We start from the raw sequence: 19,725 nt of genomic DNA on the forward strand, positions 1-19,725 counted from the left end.
TGTCTTGATTCCAAGGTGGGGTAGAGATGAGGGAGGTTGAATGAGGATGTGTCTTCTGTGGTCAGCAAATAGACATTCATCCTCTTTGCAGGTGGGATTAAGTCAAGGCCCCTGAGATGGGGTGATCTTAGATTTCCCCGGGGGACCCAATGTCATCACACCCTCAGAAGAGGGATACAGGAGGGTCAGAGTCAAACCTGGAAGATGCCGAATTACTGGCTGTTAAAATGAAGGGGCTACAGGCCAGAGAAGTAACACCTCTGGAAGCCGAAAAGACAGGAAACAATCCTCCATCAGTGCCTTTGGAAGGATCTACCCTGCACACTTGGGGTTAGCTCCATGAAGCCCATGTCAGACTCCTGACCCCAGAATGACTATGTGTGAATTTAGCCACAGTTTATGGTGATTTGTCCCAGCAACCACAGGAGTCTCAATGTGAGGAGGCATCCCAGGCAGGCTGAGCTGAGTGTGGGTGTAAGGTGGCTCAGAAAGCTCCTCTGCCTGCTTTGGGCTGGAAGAAGTCAGGCATATTATGGTAGAGACATAGGGGTGGCTCAGGTCCACGATGCAGATGCCCTAAACCAGTGGTCGGCAAACTGCGGCTCATGAGCCTCATATCACGTACGGGTGCGCACATCCAGTGCTTTTGAAATTTTCGTGGCCCATGCGCAGAAGTCGGTTTTAGGCTCTCAAATGTCAATCCTACTGTTGATATTTGGCTCTGTTGATTAATGAATTTGCTGACCACTGCCCTAAACCGTTGGCTCAGAAACCCTGGCACTTTTGTCTCTGGGAGTCTCGCTTGAGAGGACAGAGTTCAGGTGAGACGCTCAAGATTGGAAAGTGCCAGGAGGGGTCTATGATGTGACTGGGCATTCCGTTCTCGCAGAACCACCCAGGCTCTTGTCCTTTTTGAGGTCAGTGGCTGCTCCAGGCCTCAGTGGCAGAGGCTGGCACTATCAAGCTGCATGGGTGTTGGAGTCATGAAGACCCAAGTTCTCAGGTGGGCCCAACTCCTTTCCAAACAGTGCCCCTAGGCAAGTTGCTAACTTGAGCTTCAAGTTTTCTTTCTGGAAGCTGGAACCAGTTCCGATGGGTGGGCAGGGCTGTCTGCAGAGTAAAGAGAATGCATGTGGGGGGACACTCAGAGGGGGGAGGAGATACAGAAAGATAAACGGAGACTCCATGTGAGGGTGAGGAGGGGGTCCAGGCCATTAAGACTGACCAGCTGTGGGATGGGGAACAGAGGTCTTGGGGGAGGGAAGGGCCACAGGTGCATCAGGGTTCTCCCAGCTCTTGCACCAGCTGTGAGCCTGACAGGGTCAGAAGGTCCAATTCAGGACCCCAAGGCCAAACTCAGCCATGTCTCTGTGTGCCCCGCCCTGAAGAACCCTCTTCTATCCCAACACAAACCCACTGGGAGCTCCAGGTGCTCCAAGGGAGTCTTGGGGACTTCAACCAGTAGGTGCAGGAGCCTTCACGTTTTATGACGTTATGCTAACAGTGCTGGGACTGTCAGAAGGCCTGCACCTTGGAGTCTATGGGAAATCTGCCATCCCCTGGGACAGGCCAGCCCCTCCTGATTCCATTATCGCCCAGCCCAGAATTGACCCACAGGATGCAGGCCTGGCAGGCCCAGATGAGGCCCGTATTGCTCAGAAACAAACACCGCTCTTCAGATTGAATCCAGACTCCAAACATGCTTGCCCTAGATGGCTTTATTCAGTTGTATCACCCACAATAACCTCCCTGCAGCCCCTCTACTCAGACCTGAGGGACAGAGCCGGACTCATGGCCCAGGGCCCTCAGGCCCAACAGGCACTGGGACCTGCACAGGGCGGCCTTCTTGGTTCTCAGGATTTGTGTTTCAACTTGACTTGGAAGGATGTGGTCAGTTTGACAGCACCAGCATCCTTGGAAGATCAAGATGGTAGCAACCACTCACAGCTCTGAGGAGCTCCCATGCCACCCCTCACCCCTGACCCACATGCCCATACTTAGACTGCCCCAGGTGTCTGGCCAAGTGACTCAGCAACCAGGATCCTTGCCCAGTCACAAGCTGCTGGTTAGGGCAGAGTGGGTACAAGGCACTGGGGATGTAGGGGATGAGTGAAGGAACAAGATTCTGATGATCTTCGCCCCCAGTGCTTCTCAGAGACCACCGTTCTGGGCGTAGCACTTAGAAATGCTTGGCCATGAAACACATTTCTAGATAGGAACACACAGGAGCCAGGGCCCCAGTGGCAGCTCCAGCCAGGCCAGGCCGCCCACAGCCTAGAGTGTTGGCTATTAATTGTACCTGTCATATAAGGAAAGACGGGCACGGAGGTCAGCCCTACTGTGCCCCTGGCTGTGAGCAGTCCTCCTCAGATGCTGGTGGCTGACCCTTAGGCAGGGCCCGCCAGGCCAGACAACAAGGTTTTCACACCCAGATGAAGTCCAGCAAACACAAAAGGTAAAGAAGTTAGAGGACGTTCAGCCTCGTTTGTATCACCGATTTATTGAAGGAAAACGTCTGGGCTGTGCCGCTTTCTCTCAGACTCTTGAGCGTCACGGCTTTGCTCAGCTGCATGGGCACTCGGGGAACCACCCTGCAACCCTTTCTGGGAGGGCTGAATCTGGCCCAGAGGATTGTCCCTCACACTCAAGATCGGGAGGTAAGCCTGTTTCAAGAATCCTTTTCTGAGCTCAGGATGGCGACAATGAGTCCAAAGGCCCAGTTGCATCCAGGAGCCATAACCCTGAAGGCAGGGCCCAGGCATGACCAGCACTTTCAGAAGTCTGGCCCTTCAAAGAAGAGCAAACAGGATTTGCAGGGCAGGGGACCATCCTCCAGCCATGACCCCAGGTGTCCTAGTGGCCAGGGGAGTGGGCATGTCTGGGAAGGGAGGGCCGCCTTCCTACCAAGCCTGGTCCCATTAGGGCAAGGGCTGTCTGTAGGTGCCCCAGGGCATGGCCTCTGGAAGGACAGGGAGGGCCTGGCCCCCTGCTCCTCCAGGGAGACAGGTGCTGTTCCAGCACAGCCGAGACCCAGCATGGAACAGGCCCCAAGAACTCCTGGACTGTCTCCCCCATGGTCACTACCCAAGCACATGCTGTATTTTGGGGTCCACCTACAACTGCTCTACATGTGCTCCATTTCCTGGTCTTGATCAGGCTCCTCCTCCTCCTCCTCTTCATCTTCCACCTCCTCTTCCGCACCTGGCTTGTCCAGCGGCGCCTCACCATCCCGGGCCAGCTCCTCCACATGGGCCAGCATGTCAGCCATCAGCGCCTCTTCCAGCCGTTTGCGAACCTGCTGTACCAGTTCCTCCTGCTTCCTGGAGACACATGGAGTGCTGACAGGGAATGTCCCTATCTCTGGGAAGCCAGGGTGCGAGGCCAGGAGGATGGGATGCATAGATATACATGGGCTACTGGCTGTTTTGGGCCCGAGGGCCCTCCAGCCCTGGCCTGTGGCTCACACTCGCTTCCTGAGCAAGTAGCTCTGACTCAGCCTTCCAGATGGTAGACCCCAGGGGCTCTGAGGGCTCACTCTGTTCCTATTCACTGGCCTCCTCACTCCCTCTTGCCATCACCCTGTCTCCCCACTTCCTAGCAGGTTCTACCCCCATCAGTTCTGGTGATTCTGGTCTGCCTGATAGCTCTCCTCCTCCCAAAATGGGTGGTCACCTGTCTGCTTGGCTCTTTTGGTCTACTGCACATGTGTAAGCTCTTTCGCTATCACTTGAATGGGGTTTGCAAAGGGGGGAAGAAGACCACTGAGTGTCCAGTCCATTGCCTAGCCAGTGTCACCCGTCTTATGGATGAATTTGCAGGTAGAGAATTCTAGGTAGGGAATGGCTTTCCGTCTCCCCCCCCCCCCCAATATATTTTTATTGATTTCAGAGGAAGAGATAGAAACACCAATGATGAAGGGGAATCATTGACTGGCTGCCTCCTGCACGCCCCCTATTGGACACCCAGCTCACAACACGGGCATGTGCCCCTGACTGGAATCTAACCCTGGACCCTTGAGTCCGCAGGTTTATGTTCTATACACTGAGCCAAATAGGCTACGGCTGGCTTTCTGTCTCTTGGCAAAGAAAGCGGCTGTAGCCTCATCTGCTTACCCATCTGCCTCCCCTCCCTGTGGCTTTTAAGATCCATCCCCTCTCAAGTTCTACATCTTCACTATAACATGAAGTGTCTGTGTCTGTTGCCAGGTTGGCACTGGCCCTGTCCAGTGTGGAAAGCGTCCTCTCTCTCCTTACCATTGTCTTCTCTGCACAGCTGGCTACTCACCTCTCCAGACAGGACCAAATCCACTGCCTAACCCATGACTTAAATTTTTCATTTTAGTGACTTCTAATTGTAGTTCTGCTTAGCTTTAAAAATCCTTCCAGTCTTTTTGGAGTCATGTTCTTTTTTTATACTTTTAGTTCCCTCTCTTGCCCTTTCTCTTGGGCAGACTCTCTGGCATGGGGGATTTGGGGGGGGGGGGTGGTATCTTAGTTCCATGTCCTCACCTGACATGGAGCACGGGGGCTTCTCTCACACCCACGAAGCTTTGAGCCCCCAATTCCTGAGACAGGAAGCCCATAAACCACAACCCAGCACATACGCCAATCAGGCCTGCTCTGGTTTCCAGTCCCTTCTTTGTTTGGGGGTAGAGGGGTCCCTAAATTTCTTAACTTCTCTTGACCTCACGAAACTTTTTGTTGTTGTAAATCCTCACATGGGGATAGTTTTCCATTGATTTTTAGGAAGAGTGGAAGAGAGAGGGAAAGACAAAAATATTGGTGTGACAGAACACATGGACTGGTTGGTTACTCCTACACACACCCCACCAGGGCTCAGGATGGGGAGAAGCCAGAACCAAGGTATGTGCCTTTGACTGGAATCAAACCCAGGACCTTTGGTCCACAGGCCAACACTCTATCCACTGAGCCAAAAAGGCTAGGGCAGACCTCACAAAACATTGAAAGTTTTGCACTGACATTTAAACTGTGCGCTGAAATTTTAGGTTTTAAAGGATGCGTATTTATCCTTTCAGCACTTTTACATGTTTCCTGCCCAGTGCCAGTTCAAACCACTTCCTACCAGGTCTTCCCAAAAGATTCCAGGAAATGGATGCCTCTCACTCCAAGTTCACCTGCACCTGGGCACTACCGACTCGGGCCCAGTACTAAAGCCCTAGGATGTGTTTACCTCCACCTCTCAGTACTTCCTGCTCCTGCCATGTGCCCACTTCCTGCCACTCTCTAGCCTCCTCTCCTCTGTGCCACAGGTAGTATCCCACCCTCATCAGGACCCTCGAAGGCCTCATATCCCTAAGGCTCGAAGACACACAGGCCAGGAGCCACAGAGGGTGAGGCGGGAGAGCAGCTACCTGATGTCCTCATCAGTCACCATGAAAGCCTTGCAGAGGGGCTGGGCTGTGTTGAGCCATACTCCAGGGTTCTTCTCCACAGCAGCTGAGAGCTGGCCAGTGATGGGCATGGTGCTGGTGTGCAAGGCGCTGGCTATGGCAGAGAGCAGGGTCTCATCTGTGCAGCCGGGTCCCACTCCTGCGGGGGCGCAGGAGGTACAGTCACCATCAGGCACTGGCCTTTGTCCCTCCACCTCGGATGTGTTCCCAAACCCCCCTTATGAGCAGGCAGGTGCTCTCACATCACGAAAGGAACTCTACATGCTCTGTCTATGATGGAGCAAAATCACACCCCAAGTTTTTCCAGGACCCTCCAGGAAGATGCATCTTGCTGGTCCTATGCCTCCCCCCAACCTCGCGGCCTCCCTCCTCCCACAGATGTGCTGCTCTGGGTAACTGTCTCCAGGACCAGATACCAGGCGTCTGCCCCAAAGCTGGAGGTTGGAGGGTCCCTTCCTTTCTCCTGCAGGCCTGGCCCCCTTCTTAACTTCCCCTTACCGTCCTGGGGTCTGGGTTTACCTTGCAGACCTTTAGGGAGGTCCATGGTCTTCACAAGCTCTTCAGCAATATCAAAGGCATTCAGGCCACTCAGCTTCTTCTCCCAGAAGAGCTACCGCCGGACAGACAGATGTGAGGCCAATAACACAGCAAGGCACCCCCATGCACAGGTGAACCGTAGCAGTCCGGATGACGGCTAAAGTCCATCCACAGGTAGTGCAACGGTTGGTCTCAGCATGACCTCCCACCCCTACCCTGGCTGGGCTGCTGAGATCCCAGCTTGAGATATGAAGGTGCCACATCCAATGGGATTCACACTCATCTTCCCAGAACAGAGAAACACCAACTCCAGTTTTTGGCAGGACAAAGACCCAGAATGTTAGATGTGCAGTGATGTTACCAAAAGATTGTCCCACACCCCCACTATACAGTGTGTGGATGTTTGTAAATATGTATGAAAACACTGGCAATTCTCAGTTTTTGAAAAGCAGGTTATACATCCATTACGTATGATCTTATTTAAAACCCCTCCCCCCACAAAACTTAACCATTTATTCAAGAAAACACTGGCTTGCCCTGGCTCGTTTGGCTCGGTGGATGGAGCGTCGGCCTGTGGACTGAAGAGTCCCAGGTTCAATTCCAGTCAGGGCACATGCCTGGGTTGCGGGCTCAATCCCCAGTGTGGGGTGTGCAGGAGGCAGCCAATCAATATTTCTCTCTCAACATTGATGTTTCTGTCTCTCCTTCTCTCCGAAATCAATAAAAATATATTTATTAAAAACAAAACAAAACAAAAAAAACAACACTGACCAGTCCAACAGGCATAGATCAATGGTTGAGGATCAACCTATGAACCAGGAGGTCATGATTCAGTTCCCAATCAGGACATATGCCTGGGTTGTGGACTTGATCCCCAATGTGAGGCGTCCTCATCATCGAGTTTCTATCTCGCCCTCTCCGAAATCAATAAAAATATATATAAAACATTGGCCCTTTCTGGTTTGGCTCAGTGGACAGAGCGTTGGCCTGCGGACTTAGGGGTCCCAGGTTCAATTCTGGTCAAGGGCATGTACCTTTGTTGCGGGCACATTCCCAGTAGGAGGTGTGCAGGAGGCAGCTGATCAGTGTTTCTCTCTCACTGATGTTTCTAACTCTCTTTCCTTCTCCCTTCCTCTCTGTAAAAAATAAATAAAAAATATATAAAAACAGCAGCAGCAGCATTGGCCAGAAAAAGCCCCAAGTGTCCCAGCAGCCCTCTGCATGTGGGTGGGGTCAGGGTGGGGCTTTGCTCCCTAAGAACTAGGTTCTGGGTTGACTGTTCCTGACTGTACTTGGGCTAAGGGACCCAGCAAATGCCAGCTCTGAAGTGTGGGCTGCGTGTCTTCTCTGAGGAAGACACCAAATGGTGGATGATGCCGGTGCTGCGGGAGGGTCTGGAGGTCTTGGGGGCCCTAGAATGGGAGGCTGAGGTGGGTTTCACGGAGGAACTGGCAGTGGCATCTGGGGCTATGGTCGAGGCTGGGGTGGGGTCAGGGTCAAGGCTGCAGAGCTCGCAGAAGCAAGGCCAAGGAGTGGACCCAGTCACCAAGCTGGGCCACCTGGTCAAGTACACGAAGATCAAGTCCCTGTCTGAGATCTGTTTCTTCTCCCGTTCATCAAGGAATCTGTGATCACTGAATTTTTCCTGGGGGTACCCTTCAAGGACAAGGCTTTGAAGATTATGCCCGTGTAAAAGCAGACACCGACTGGCCAGAAGACCCAGTTCAAGCCTTTTGTCACCATTGGGGACTACAATGGACCTGTTGGTCTGGGTGTTAGTGTTCAAAGGAAGTAGCCACTGCCATCCTTGGGCTATCTCTCTGGCCAAGCTCTCTATTATCTCTGTGGTGAAACTACTAGGGGAACAAGATCAGCAAGCCCCACACTGTCCCTTGCAAGATGACTAGCTACTGTAGTTCCGTGCTGGTGTGCCTCATTCCTTTCCCCAGGGGCACTGGCATGTCTCAGCCCCTATTCCCAAGAAGCTGCTCTGATGGCCAGGATCCATGACTGCTACACCTTGGCCAGGGACTGCCATGTCACTCTGGGCAACTTCACCAAAGCCACCTGTGACACTATCTCTAAGACCTACAGTTATCTCACCCCTGGCCCCTGGAAAGAGACTGTGTTCACCAAGTCTCCCTATCACTGACCATCTTGTAAAGACCCACACCAGAGTTTCTGAGCAGAGGACCCAAGCTCCAACTGTGGCCACCACATAATTTTATGCAAGAAAATAAATTGAGCCCAGCTGGTGTGGCTTCACATCTGAGCGTTGACCAAGAGATCACTGGTTCAATTTCAGGTCAGAGCACATGCTGTTTGCAGGCTCAATCCTCAGTAGGGGGCATGCAGGAAGCACTGATCAATGTTTCTCTCTATATATCCCTCTTCCTTTCTCTCTCTCTAAAATTAATTAAACCAGCCCTAGCCGGTTCAGGTCAGTGAATAGAGCGTCAGCCTACAGACTGAAGGGTACTGGATTCAATTTTGGTCAAAGGCACATGCCTGGGTTGTGGGCTCAATCCCTAGTAGGGGGTGTGTAGGAGGTAGCCGATAGGTGATTCTCTCTTATCGTTGATGTTTCTATCTCTCTCCCTCTCCCTCCCTGAGATCAATAAAAATATTTTTAAAAATTAAAATTAAAATCAAATAAATCATATTACAGAAAGAAAAGTAAGGAAATAAACTGATGCCCTGGCTGAGCAGCTCAGCTGGTTAGAGCACTGTCCTGATGAGGCAAGGGTGTGCGTTAGAATCCTGGTCAGGGCTCACAAAAGAACCAACCGATGAATGCATAGAGTAAGTGAAACCACAAATCCATGTTTTTCTAGAAATCAATCAATAAAAAAGAAAAAAAAAAGAAACTGAATTAAGCCTGTTATTTTTTTTAAAAAGAGAGGACCCAGCTTGGAGGGAACAGAAGGTTCAGGGCTGGGCCTGACCTGGCCAGGGTGTGTAGGTATGTGCTCACCTGCCGGGGCTGCTCCACAGCCTTCTGGGGGTCACTCTTCACCTTGTTGCTGGGATGGTTGGTGATCTTGGTCACTGGCTGCTTGAAGATGGATGCTGTCTGCCTGACAGGGAGGGCCGTGTTCAGATCAGGTTTGCCCTGTGGAGACAGGAGCTCTGCTACTCAGACTCTAAAGAAGCCTGACTCTTGTGTTCTCCCAGTCACTAGCACTCCCAGTGGCACCCAGAGACCTGGAAGAGATGCCAAGTCCAGTCCCTGCCTATTTGCTGCCCTTGGTGGGGCTCAGGACACACACTGGCCCTGTCCTTGCCTCCTGTGCCTCATTCTCTGTGAAGGACTAGCCTGGGACAGGTTCAAAGTCCCACTGCACATGTCCATCAGAGACTGGGGACACACAGTGTCACTGGGTACCATGGACTGTCAGCTATTGAAGACACTGTTCAAGGAAGGAAAGTGCAACAAGCACTAGAAGCAGCCAGAGACTTCTCAAGGGACAGAATCACGATTCCTTTTTTCTCCTTTTCTGTGGCCTCCAAAGTTCCCTCAGTAAATAGTTACTTCAACACCAGAAGTAAACTCCATCACAGTACCAGCTCTCTTTCCACCACCACAATGGGTGTGAAATGGTGGACCCACCCCCCACCCTCCCGCCACTCCATTGTGATTGTGTGGAGCAGGGCAGGGGGCTCACCTTGACCTGGTTGGAGGAGTCATAGCGCACCCGTTGCCGGCTCTTGTTCATCTTGCTCATCAGCATCTTGCCCGTCCGGAAGTCGAAGGCCCCCAGGTCCATGGAGCCGCCCAGGTACCGGGCCAGCTGTGGTTTGCTGCGGAACTTCTTCCCACTCGGGCTGCGGACAGAGAGGAGTCAGTGGCTGCAGGATGTGCTGGGCCACCCCACACCCCCAACTCCAGGCCCAGAGCAGAGATGAACACCTGGATCTACAGAGTGATGGGGCCTTGAGAGCCTGACTGCCATTTTCAGAACATTCCAGAAACAGAAATAGGCCACGTTCTTGAGAACAGACCCAATGATAGCAGATATTTGAGGAACATGCCCTAATAGCAATCTCCGTCTAGTGGTTATGGCATTGAGGACTAGGGGCTCCTGGGGACCAGTAAAATCTCATGTTAAGATTTGGGACCAGGACCCCAAACAACTGCTCAGGCATGACCTGTTGGGAAAGCTGGAAAGCAGGAGCTGTGATGACCTGGCTGTGAAGATCTGCCTCCTGCTCAGCTCTGAGGACACAACACCTACCCACAGGGCCACTGTGCAGCAAAGTCAACACAACTCCGCTGGACGGGACCAGCACAGGACCCAGCATGCAGTAACAGTGCTGCCAGGAAGACTTGTGCAGCCACTTTGGAAATGGCCTGGCAGTTCTTCAAAGGACCAAACAGCCATCCCACCCCTAGGTATCTCCCTGAGAAGTGAAAACATACATCCACAAAAAAATTTAACCCAAATATTCACAGCAGCAGGAATCACAATAGGCATAAGCGGAAACAACCTATCGATAGATGGCCACCAGCTAATCAATAAACACAACAGGACCCCACCCTCAAACTCAGCCACGAAATGCAGGGGAGCACTGACACTCTACCATGTGGATGAACCTTCGAAGACATGATGCTCAGTGAGAAGCCAGACACAAAACGCCACAGTTTGTGATTTCATTGATGCCCAGAACAAGCAAATGCACAAGTATAAATAGATTTGTAGGTGCCAGGGGTTGAAGAGCAGGAAGGAGGGGTAACTGCTGATAGGCACAGAGAAACCTCTGAGATAAGCCCCTAATTTGAGCAAGCGCATACCTGCCTCCTCCAGACCTGTCCCACGTGTCCAGGCACAGAGCAAACCAGGACAGTGACAGCCAGGAGGAAACCCATGGCACTCAGCTCAGGCAGCCTATGAACCAGGTCATGGTTTGATTCCCAGTCAGGGCACACGCCCAGGTTGCAGACTCGCTCCCCAGTGTGGGGGCGTGCAAGAGGCAGCCAATCGATGATTCTCTCTCATCACTGATGTTTCTTTCTATCTCCCTTCCTCTCTGAAATCAAGAAAAAAATATTTTTAAAACAAAACACAATGCACAGGTTAGCAGTTGCTCAAGGCTGGGGATAGGGGAATAGGGCATTAAGGTCTTTTTGGGGGTGATGAAAATGTCCTAAAACTGACAGTGGTAATGGCTGTATCTTTGAATATACCAAAACTGTACACTTTAAATGGGTGACTTGTGTGTTATGTATACCCTATCTCAATAAAGATGTTTAAAACAAGTGCCAGGAGCTCAGAGAGGGAATAGGGAGCGGTGCTAATGGGTAGAGGGCTTTGATTTGGGATAATGAGAAAGTTCTGGAACTAGAATGGTGATGGTTGCAAAATGTTTTGAATTGTACTAAAAATTGCCAAACTATAAGCTTTTGGAAGTTTGGAATGTGAAATTCTATCTCAATTTTCCAAACAGGTTTTGCAGATCTGTACTGACAGATTGAGACATCCCTGATACTTAGTGAGAAAACAAATGAGCACCATAGCCCTTCTCAGGAGGCAGGCTTACCTGGGAGCCCAGCTGGTTGTGGGGAGGGGAATCTGCCCAGCGTGGAGCCTAGGGGTCTGAAGAGATGCAAAGACACTTGCCTCAGACCTGGCCTTTCCTTATACCTTTGCTTCTCATCAGTAGATGAGTCTGCTGCTTTGGTTTTCCTAAGTCTACTTCTACTTTTAAATGAGATCTTTTGGAAAAATCCTCTCAAAAAATTATTCATTAGGTCAGGAAAATAACTTCCCTCAAGTCCTCAGTTTCCTGCCTGGATAGAAAATGTCAAGCAGGGACTGTTTCCACAAAGAAAACACGGGGCACTCCGTAACCCCGACTCAGCAGACTCTCGGACAAATCATCCGGAGGGAGGGTTGGGTGGATGCGCCCCCAGGGGATGGTCCATAGGGTCACTCCCTCTCTTGCAATGCAATTCTTCAAAGGAGATACTTACTACCTATCACTTTTTGGAGGAGAAAGATAAGAATTCAAGGCCTGCATGTCCCTAGGGGCAGGGCTAGAACTCAGGGCCAGTCTAATCTGACTCCTCAGCCTCCAATGCATTAAGACAATCAGGAAAATCTACCTATGCTCTAGCCCAGTTGCTTGGTTCAGAAGGGTCGCCAGAGTGGTGAGGAAACCGAAACTCACATTCCAGGAAAACACCATAGTTCCACATCACACACCCCTAGCATTTCCACCACTGGGAGAAAGGACAACTGGTGGGACACTCAGGCCAGAGGCCTGGCAATGAAGCCGGACACCGCACCCCCCTCCTCTCCCATCCCAGGCCTCACCTCTTCAGTGCAGCCATGGAAAACCTGAAATTGCATCTGTCCAGCCCGTTTTGGAGCTTGCCCCCACCTCCAGACCCTACGTTCTGGGTTGGGGCCTCACTCGGCTGAAGCTCTGACCACTCCCAGGCAGGAGGGGGGAGAGGGTGCTCTGACCATGCTGGCCTTGGTTCAGCTCCAGAGCTGCAGACTGCTCTCTGCCACTGGCCTCTGCACAGGCTTCTGGTGTCCCCACGCCTGGACTGCTCCTCCTCCCTCTTCACTGTTAGGGCTCAGCTAGATGTCACCCCCTCAGATAGGCCCTCCCTGACCTGCCCCAGCCTCTGCCAGGCACCTACTCACAGATCCTGCACTTCTCAGCATGTCACCACCTCACCCGGGAGTAACAGGGTGAGGGCTGGTGCCTCAGCTGTCACCTAGAAGGGGAGGGCCCGGGTCTCACTCCCAGCTGAATGGCCAGGACCCAGCAGTGCCAGACACCCAGCAGATGCTGCAGAGATGTTAAATTATCAAAGGACTAGAAACAGAGAGACCTGCCTCGCACATGGTCCTACTCTGAAGCCTCCCCACTGACCCAGGATTTAGGTTTTCCAGAGCCTGTGAGGCAGTGACCTTACAGTAAATGATAGCAAAGAGGAATGCACATGTGTCCCTAAGAGACACTTTTGCAGTGCCACTATGTCAATGAGAAAGTTAAAGGTTCCAGCCAATTCTGTATACGTTCGGAAGCCCAGTTTAGCTCCCATCGCTGCCCTGCACTTCTTGGAAACCGGAAACTAGAGTCTGAGCTTGTCCCGGGCCAGTCACTATCCTTTCCCAGCTCACTTCCCTCCTTCTTCCACAAAGGGGCTAGCAAAAGCCTAGCTCTTCCCCTCCCGCCCAGTGCTGGAGGATGGAGCATTGGTTCTGCTTTTCCTTGGCCTCACCCAGCCAGTTTCTGGGCCCACACCAGGCTGCATACCCCCCAGCACCAGCTGGCATTCAACAGGAGGCAGGTGTCCTGCCGGCTCTTTCATCAGGGACCTGAAGCAAAGGGGAGGGAACCGTCAAAGCTGGCTCAGAAACAAAAGCTCCTTCTAGCAGTCAGGGGGAAAAAGAGGGAGAAGGCAAACAGCAGGTGGCCTGCTGTCTGGGAATGGGCTTCAAGCCTCCCACGAATCCTTTGTTCCACGGAGGAGATTCAGGCAATTTGGCCACTTCTCCCAGGCTAAGGGCAGCCCCTGCTTCCAATTTTGGGGAGGTGAACTCTGAAAACCTCGCACCACCACCAACAGGCTGGGCTCTGTTTGGGCGGGTTCATAAAGTCTCAAGTCTCTGGGACTGGAGGATACACGACCAGCGGGGTTGCCGCTCTCCGAACAAGCCCAAAGATCGGAAAGGGTGACCCTTCAAGACACGCATCCCCTGAGGCCCGGCTGTCCAGGGAACCCAGGAGCCCGCTTTCCTAGGTATGCCCTCCCGGGCCCATCGGAGAAAACTTAGCCCAGCCCCCACCCCTGCCTCCCAGCGACTTCTGGCCTGCACCGGCCGGCGCCCTTCGGCCCTCTGGCAGGTTTCCCATGGCTGCCGGAGAGAGGCCGGCGCTCGACCGTCCGTTGCAAGTGCCATGCGGCCACGTTGGGGGCGCACGCGCACTCGGCAGATTGGGGGTTGGGGGGCCGCCGCGTGCGCGGTCGCGCACGCGCACTGGGCTGGGCGCCCGTCGCGCGCCGAAACGCACGCACGACGCACGCGCGGGGGCCCAGGCCGCGGCCCCGGTCAAGGTGCCCAGGCCGCCGCAGAGGCCGCTGGGAGGCGCTCGTTGGGGCCCTGCCCTGCTAGCACGTTCATTCACCTATAGTAAAAGACATCCCTGTGGCCGGCCGACAGCCCCGACCTTCTGGGCACTTCTTCCCTTTCCCAGCCCTGCGGGAGCGCCGGGCACTCCCACCTCTTCCGCTCCATCGCGCCCGACTCCTCGGCCCGCCGCCGCCGCCGCCGCCGCCGCCGCCGCCGCCCGGACCCCCGGTCTCCGCCGCCTCCGCTGCCGCCGCCGCCGCCGTCGCCACTTACCGTGGCTGTTCCGGCCCGCAGGCCCCCACCCTCCACCCCCAGCCGGGCGCGCGCCGGCTTTGCCGCCCTCTCAGCCCCCTCCCCGCGCTCGCCAGCCCCCGCTCGGGGGGCCCGCTCCGCCCACCCGCCCGCGCGCGCGGGGCCGCGTGGTGCGCAAGCGCTGCGCAGGCCCCGCCCCGCAGCGACCGCGCCACTCCACACCGGGGCGGCGGGGCTGGGGCCCGGGGCTGCACGAGGCTCGCGCGCTCCGCCCCCGCGTCCTGTGTGCTTGTTGCTCCGTCCCCAAGGGATCTCCCTCCTGCACCTGTCACCACGACCCCGCATGGGCTCCAGGATGCCGGTCCGGTGGCGGGCCTCTATGCCGCTGTCTCCCGGGCTCCCAGCGTCCAGCCTCTTCACCCGTGTCCACATCCCCGGCCAGTGCCGTTGGCCACCCCGCTGCATACTCCGGGTCCCACCCAACGCTTTTCTGACGTCTCAGAATCTGGCAATGCGCCTCCTTCCCCCCGCCTGCACCTTGGTCCGCCACTATCTGTGGGTTGGGGGTTTTGCCCTCCTTTTGTCCCCCTCCCCATAACCTCTTCCCATCCCCAGCCAGAGAGTCCAGGTGGCGCTGCCCCACCAGTACCTCTCCCGGCCTCATTGTCCCCCCCGGAGCAGAGCCTGGCCGGTCCACGGCATGAGGACAGCTGTGGCCGGAGCCCGCTGGATCTGACTGCTGTCCTAGAGCCCTCTGGGTCAGTGGTCGGCAAACCACAGCTCGCGAGCCACAAGCAGCTCTTTGGCTCTTTGTGTGTGGCTCTTCCACAAAATACCATGGCCTGGGCGAGTCTATTTTGAAGAAGTGGCGTTAGAAGAAGTTTAAGTTTAAAAAATTTGGCTCTCAAAAGAAATTTCAATCATACTGTTGATATTTGGCTCTGTTGACTAATGAGTTTGCCGACCACTGCTCTGGGTGAGTGGGGAGGATGTGCGTGAGAAGGCCCCAGACCCACCCAAGGAGTAAAAAACGGATAATCCGCATATCTGGTTCTCCTCAACAGGTATCTTCCCAACTCTGGGCCACGCGATTCATGCTCAGGTTGGAGGCAATTCCTGGGCGGGGCAACCCAAGCCCACAGCTGGCAGGTGTCATTTGTTTAAAGTCTGCAGGTGAGTGCAACTTGTGAAGGTTTCTTATATCCCTTTCCCTCCTGGGTTCTCCATGGTGTAGCTGCATAGACAGGTGAGCAGGTGGGCACCCTGAATGGAATGGGAGGTGTTGAGATTCCAAAGCTGGTTTGAAGCCTCAGGTTTCTGTCTGCAGGGTTCAGACCCAAACCCAGGGCTCCAGGACCCCGGCCTTAACTAGTCCTAAGCTGCTAGACGTGTTTTCCAGTGGCTGTGGCTTTATTTTTTAAATTAATTTTTTAATCCTCACCAGAGGATATGTTTTTATTGATTTTTTAGAGAGAGAGAAAGAGAGAGAGGGAGAAATATCAATTGATTGCATCTGGGGATGGAACCGAAATCTAGCTGTGTGCCAGGACTGGGAATTGAACCTGCAACCTTTTTGGTGTATGGGTTGAGGATCCAATCAACTGAGCCACATGGCTTAATATGAGAAATATAATTAAACCCAGATGGCGTGGCTCAGTGGTTGAGCATCAATCCATTTACCAAGAAGTCTGGGCATATGCCCAGGTTTTTCAAACTTGGTCCCCAGTGGGGGGCATGCAGGTGGCAGCAGATCAATGATTCTCTCTCATCATTGATGTTTCTCCTTTCTTCCTCTCTAAAATAAAAAAATATATATATTAAAAAATAAAATTATAGAGACAACACATTAATTGTAATCAGTGAAGCCATTTGAACACGTATAAAGGAAAAAATATTAACAACACCCCCACCCCCTGTGTCACAGGTCCCCAGGATTATCCCTGTCCTGCTTTCAGTTTTGGGGGTATATACAGAAATGGAATCCAGAAGTGAAATTGCTGAGTCAGATGGTAATTCTACATTTAGTTGTTTGAGGAACTGCCATCCTACTTTCCACAGCAGCTGCTCCATTTCATATTCCCATGAACCGTGCACACGGGTTCCAGTTTCTCCAGATCCTTGCCAGCACTTATTTTCTGGAATTAAAAAAAATATATATATTTTATTGGTTTTTTAACAGAGAGGAAGACAGAGGGATAGAGAGTTAGAAACATCGATGAGAGAGAATCATTGATCAGCTGCCTCTTCCACACCCCCTACTGGGGAAGTGCCCACAACCAAGGTACATGCCCTTGACCGGAATCGAACCTGGGACCTTTCAGTCTGCAGGCCAACGCTCTATCCACTGAGCCAAACTGGTTTCGGCTGTTTTGTTTTTTATAGTAATCATTCTGATGGATGTGTGGTGTTGGATCATAATTTTGATATCAGGAACCAATATACAGCCTATGTGCCCCCCACTTTCTCCTCACATGCTTCCCAGGGAATCTGGCTCAAGCTTGGCCGCTGGAATCATACCCAAGCAGCTGGTCCAGAGGCTGTGTACTGACTAGGAGAGTGGCATGACCCCAAGAGGGAGGGCCACGGCTGCCCATGCTTCTCTCCTTCAGCTGGGCCTTCCCTGCACTTTGCTCCTTTGAAGTAAACCCCCCTTCCCAGGCAGGCTGGCTCAGTCCCCAAGCAGACACCCACTCCTGCCCATCTCCATATGGGAAAAAAAAACACCAGAAATTAAACCAGAAGGTGCCGTATGAAGAACCTTTAAGACTTTCTATGGCAGGGTCCCCCCCTCAACATCAGGAGCCCAGTTATTCTCTGTGTATAGGGGGACAAGGGGACTTCCTGGGCATTGTGAGATGTTGAGTAGTGTCCCTGCCCTCCACCTACTGATGCCAGGAGAACCCTGAGATATGGTCAGCAGAGATGGCCCCAGACACTGCCAGAGTCCCTGCAAGCTAATGAGGCTAGGGAGGCAGCTCTCCTGGGGCCCAAATTTAGGGGGGGAGGGTGCCAAGTACCTTGCTCATCAAAACGAAAGGTATTTAAACAATACTTTAACAATTCAAAATGAATGCAAACAATTTATTGTGAATAAAATGCAAACCATTATTAATACTATATCAATGAAATTACCAGGTTTAACATTCTCAAAGCCGAGAAAACCAATGATGCCAATTCTGAATTTATATCGCACTTTCCTTTGAACACCCAGCAGGAATGAACTGCTGAATGCATGTCCCATGCAGGGTATCAGCATGTTAAAATTTTAAGTAAATACATAATTGAGCAAACTGTGTTGTGTCAAGCCATTTTGGAGACCAAATGAGACATGCCCCTTTTATGTTGTGTTTAAATTATTCTAAATGTATTTCATTTTTATGTAGTTTTTAAAAATATATATTTTATTGATTTTTTTACAGAGAGGAAGGGAGAGAGGTAGAAATGTTGATGAGAGAGAAACATCGACCAGCTGCCTCTTGCACAACCCCCACCAGGGATGTGCCTGCAACCAAGGTATATGCCCCTGACCGGAATTGAACCTGGGACCTTTCAGTCCACAGAGCGACGCTCTACCACTGAGCCAAACCGGTTTCGGCTTTGTAGTTGTTTTATTTTTAACAATTAAGTTCTCCCCCCAGAATATTAAGGTCGTTGAAAAAGTATTGCCCTGGCTGGTTTAGCTCAGTGGATAGAGTGTTGGCCTGAGGACTGAAGGGTCCTGGGTTTGATTCCGCTCAAGGGCATATGCTTGGGTTGTGGGCCTGATCACCAGTAGGGGGTGTGCAGGGAGGCAGCCAATCAATGATTCTCTCTCATCATTGATGTTTCTATCTCTCTCTCCCTCTCCCTTCCTCTCTGAAATCAATAAAAATATATCTTTTGCCAAAACCGGTTTGGCTCAGTGGTAGAGCCTCAGTCTGCAGACTGAAAGGTCCTGGGTTCGATTCCGGTTAACGGCATGTACCTTGGTTGCGGGCACATCTCCAGTAGGGGGTGTGCAAGAGGCAGCTGTTTCTAACTCTCTATCCCTCTCTCTTCCTCTGTAAAAAATCAATAGAATATATATTAAAAAAAAATATATATATATATATATATATATATATTTAAAAATATATATATCTTTTTTTAAAAAGAAAAAAGTATTAAGATATCAAGAAGAAATTGTATTAAAACTTGGTATACTTTGAGCTTAGATATTCTATTTGTATCCATACCTGAATTTATTAGTATTTCAGCCTCCCTCCTGTTCTCTGGCTGTAGCCATCTTCTCTGATTGGCTGGTGGGTGTGATTGTGGGTGTAGCAGAGGTGTGGTCAAGTTGCATATTACTCTTTTATTAGGTAGGATATATTTTATTGTTGTTGTTGTTGTTGTTATTGTTGTTATTGTTGTTAATCTTCACCCAAGGGTATTTTCCCATTTATTTTTATTTATTTTTTATTTTATTTATTTTTTAAATGTATTTTATTGATTTTTTACAGAGAGGAAGGGAGAAGGATAGAGAGTTAGAAACACTGATAAGAGAGAAACATTGATCAGCTGCCCCCTGCACACTCCCACTGGGGATGTGCCCACAACCAAGGTACGTGCCCTTGACCGGAATCAAACCTGGGACCTTTCAGTCTGGAGGCCGAAGCTATATCCACTGAGCCAAACTGACTTTGGCTCTGTTGATTTTTAGAGAGTGGGAGGAAGGAAAGGAGAGAGAGAGAGGAAGAGAAATACCGATATGAGAGGGACACATGGGTTGGTTGCCTTTCTTGCACCCAACCAGGACTGCACCCCAGGTTCATGCCCTTGACTGGGAACCTAACCTCAGACCCTTGGTGGGAGGCCAATGCTCTAACCATTGGGCGTGGCCAAGTTGTGGACAGTATATTTGTAAACATCTCTCTCCACCTCTAGATTTTTCTTTTTCTTTTCCACCTCTAGGTTTTAAAAAATATATACTTTATTGATTTTTTTACAGAGAGGAAGGGAGAGGGATAGAGAAACATCGATCAGCTGCATCCTGCATACTCCCTACTGGGAATGTGCCTGCAACCAAGGTTCATCGAACCTGGGATCCTTGAGTCCGCAGGCAGACGCTCTATCCACTGATCCAAAGCAGTTAGAGCACCTTTAGATTAAAAATTTTTTTTTAAATTTCTTGAGGTAACATTGGTTAGCAACAGTATATAAATGTCAGGCATATAATACAGCATCCATGTACTCCATTATATGCTCACTACCTGAGGACTAGTCTCCTTCTGTCATCTTGCATTTTACCCCTTTTACCTCTTTTTTAAAATATATATATTTTTACTGATTTCAGAGAGGATGGGAGAGGGAGGTGGAAACATCAATGATGAGAATCATTGACTGACTGCCCACACAAAATCTCCCAAAGCTTCCTGTACAAAATTGCTGATTCCCACTGTTCCAGTACCATTTTCT

General features: G+C 51.5%; 1 protein-coding gene, 1 non-coding gene and 1 pseudogene across 6 annotated transcripts; 1 reads left to right on the forward strand and 2 right to left on the reverse strand.

Moving 5' to 3' along the window:
• Positions 1–2,480: 2,480 nt before the first annotated feature.
• MBD3 (methyl-CpG binding domain protein 3) lies at positions 2,481–14,363 on the reverse strand. Of its 5 annotated transcripts, none has more exons than XM_036425144.2 (6): positions 14,189–14,363; positions 9,613–9,772; positions 8,922–9,059; positions 5,930–6,020; positions 5,372–5,549; positions 2,481–3,320 (listed from the first exon to the last, which is right to left on the reverse strand). In XM_036425144.2, exons 1-6 carry the CDS (start codon positions 14,200–14,202, stop codon positions 3,125–3,127), a joined length of 777 nt encoding a protein of 258 aa, XP_036281037.1. In that variant the 5' UTR covers positions 14,203–14,363; the 3' UTR covers positions 2,481–3,124. The 5 variants fall into 5 exon arrangements, with proteins under 5 accessions (XP_036281037.1, XP_036281031.1, XP_036281035.1 ...); XM_036425138.2 differs by having other exon boundaries at positions 2,481–3,338; positions 14,093–14,363; XM_036425142.2 differs by having other exon boundaries at positions 2,481–3,338; positions 14,189–14,346.
• LOC118711776 lies at positions 7,097–8,175 on the forward strand (annotated as a pseudogene).
• Positions 14,364–17,401: 3,038 nt separating the features above from the next.
• Positions 17,402–17,538, reverse strand: LOC118711950. The gene has a single exon (XR_004985899.1). It is a non-coding gene; the product is annotated as a small nucleolar RNA SNORA8 (small nucleolar RNA).
• Positions 17,539–19,725: the final 2,187 nt, after the last annotated feature.

The sequence above is a fragment of the Pipistrellus kuhlii genome, unplaced genomic scaffold, assembly GCF_014108245.1.
Source record: "Pipistrellus kuhlii isolate mPipKuh1 unplaced genomic scaffold, mPipKuh1.p scaffold_m20_p_8, whole genome shotgun sequence".
Taxonomy (NCBI): Eukaryota; Metazoa; Chordata; class Mammalia; order Chiroptera; family Vespertilionidae; genus Pipistrellus; species Pipistrellus kuhlii.

Excerpts from the sequence above, each read along its gene's own strand:
- MBD3 (XM_036425138.2), bottom strand. The coding sequence starts at position 14,202 with ATGGAGCGGAAGAGGTGGGAGTGCCCGGCGCTCCCGCAGGGCTGGGAA. Across the intron at positions 9,060-9,612 it reads ACTCCTCCAACCAGGTCAAG|GGCAAACCTGATCTGAACAC; the intron begins GTGAGCCCCCTG and ends CTGTCTCCACAG. Across the intron at positions 5,550-5,929 it reads CCTCCCTAAAGGTCTGCAAG|GAGTGGGACCCGGCTGCACA; the intron begins GTAAACCCAGAC and ends GCGCCCCCGCAG.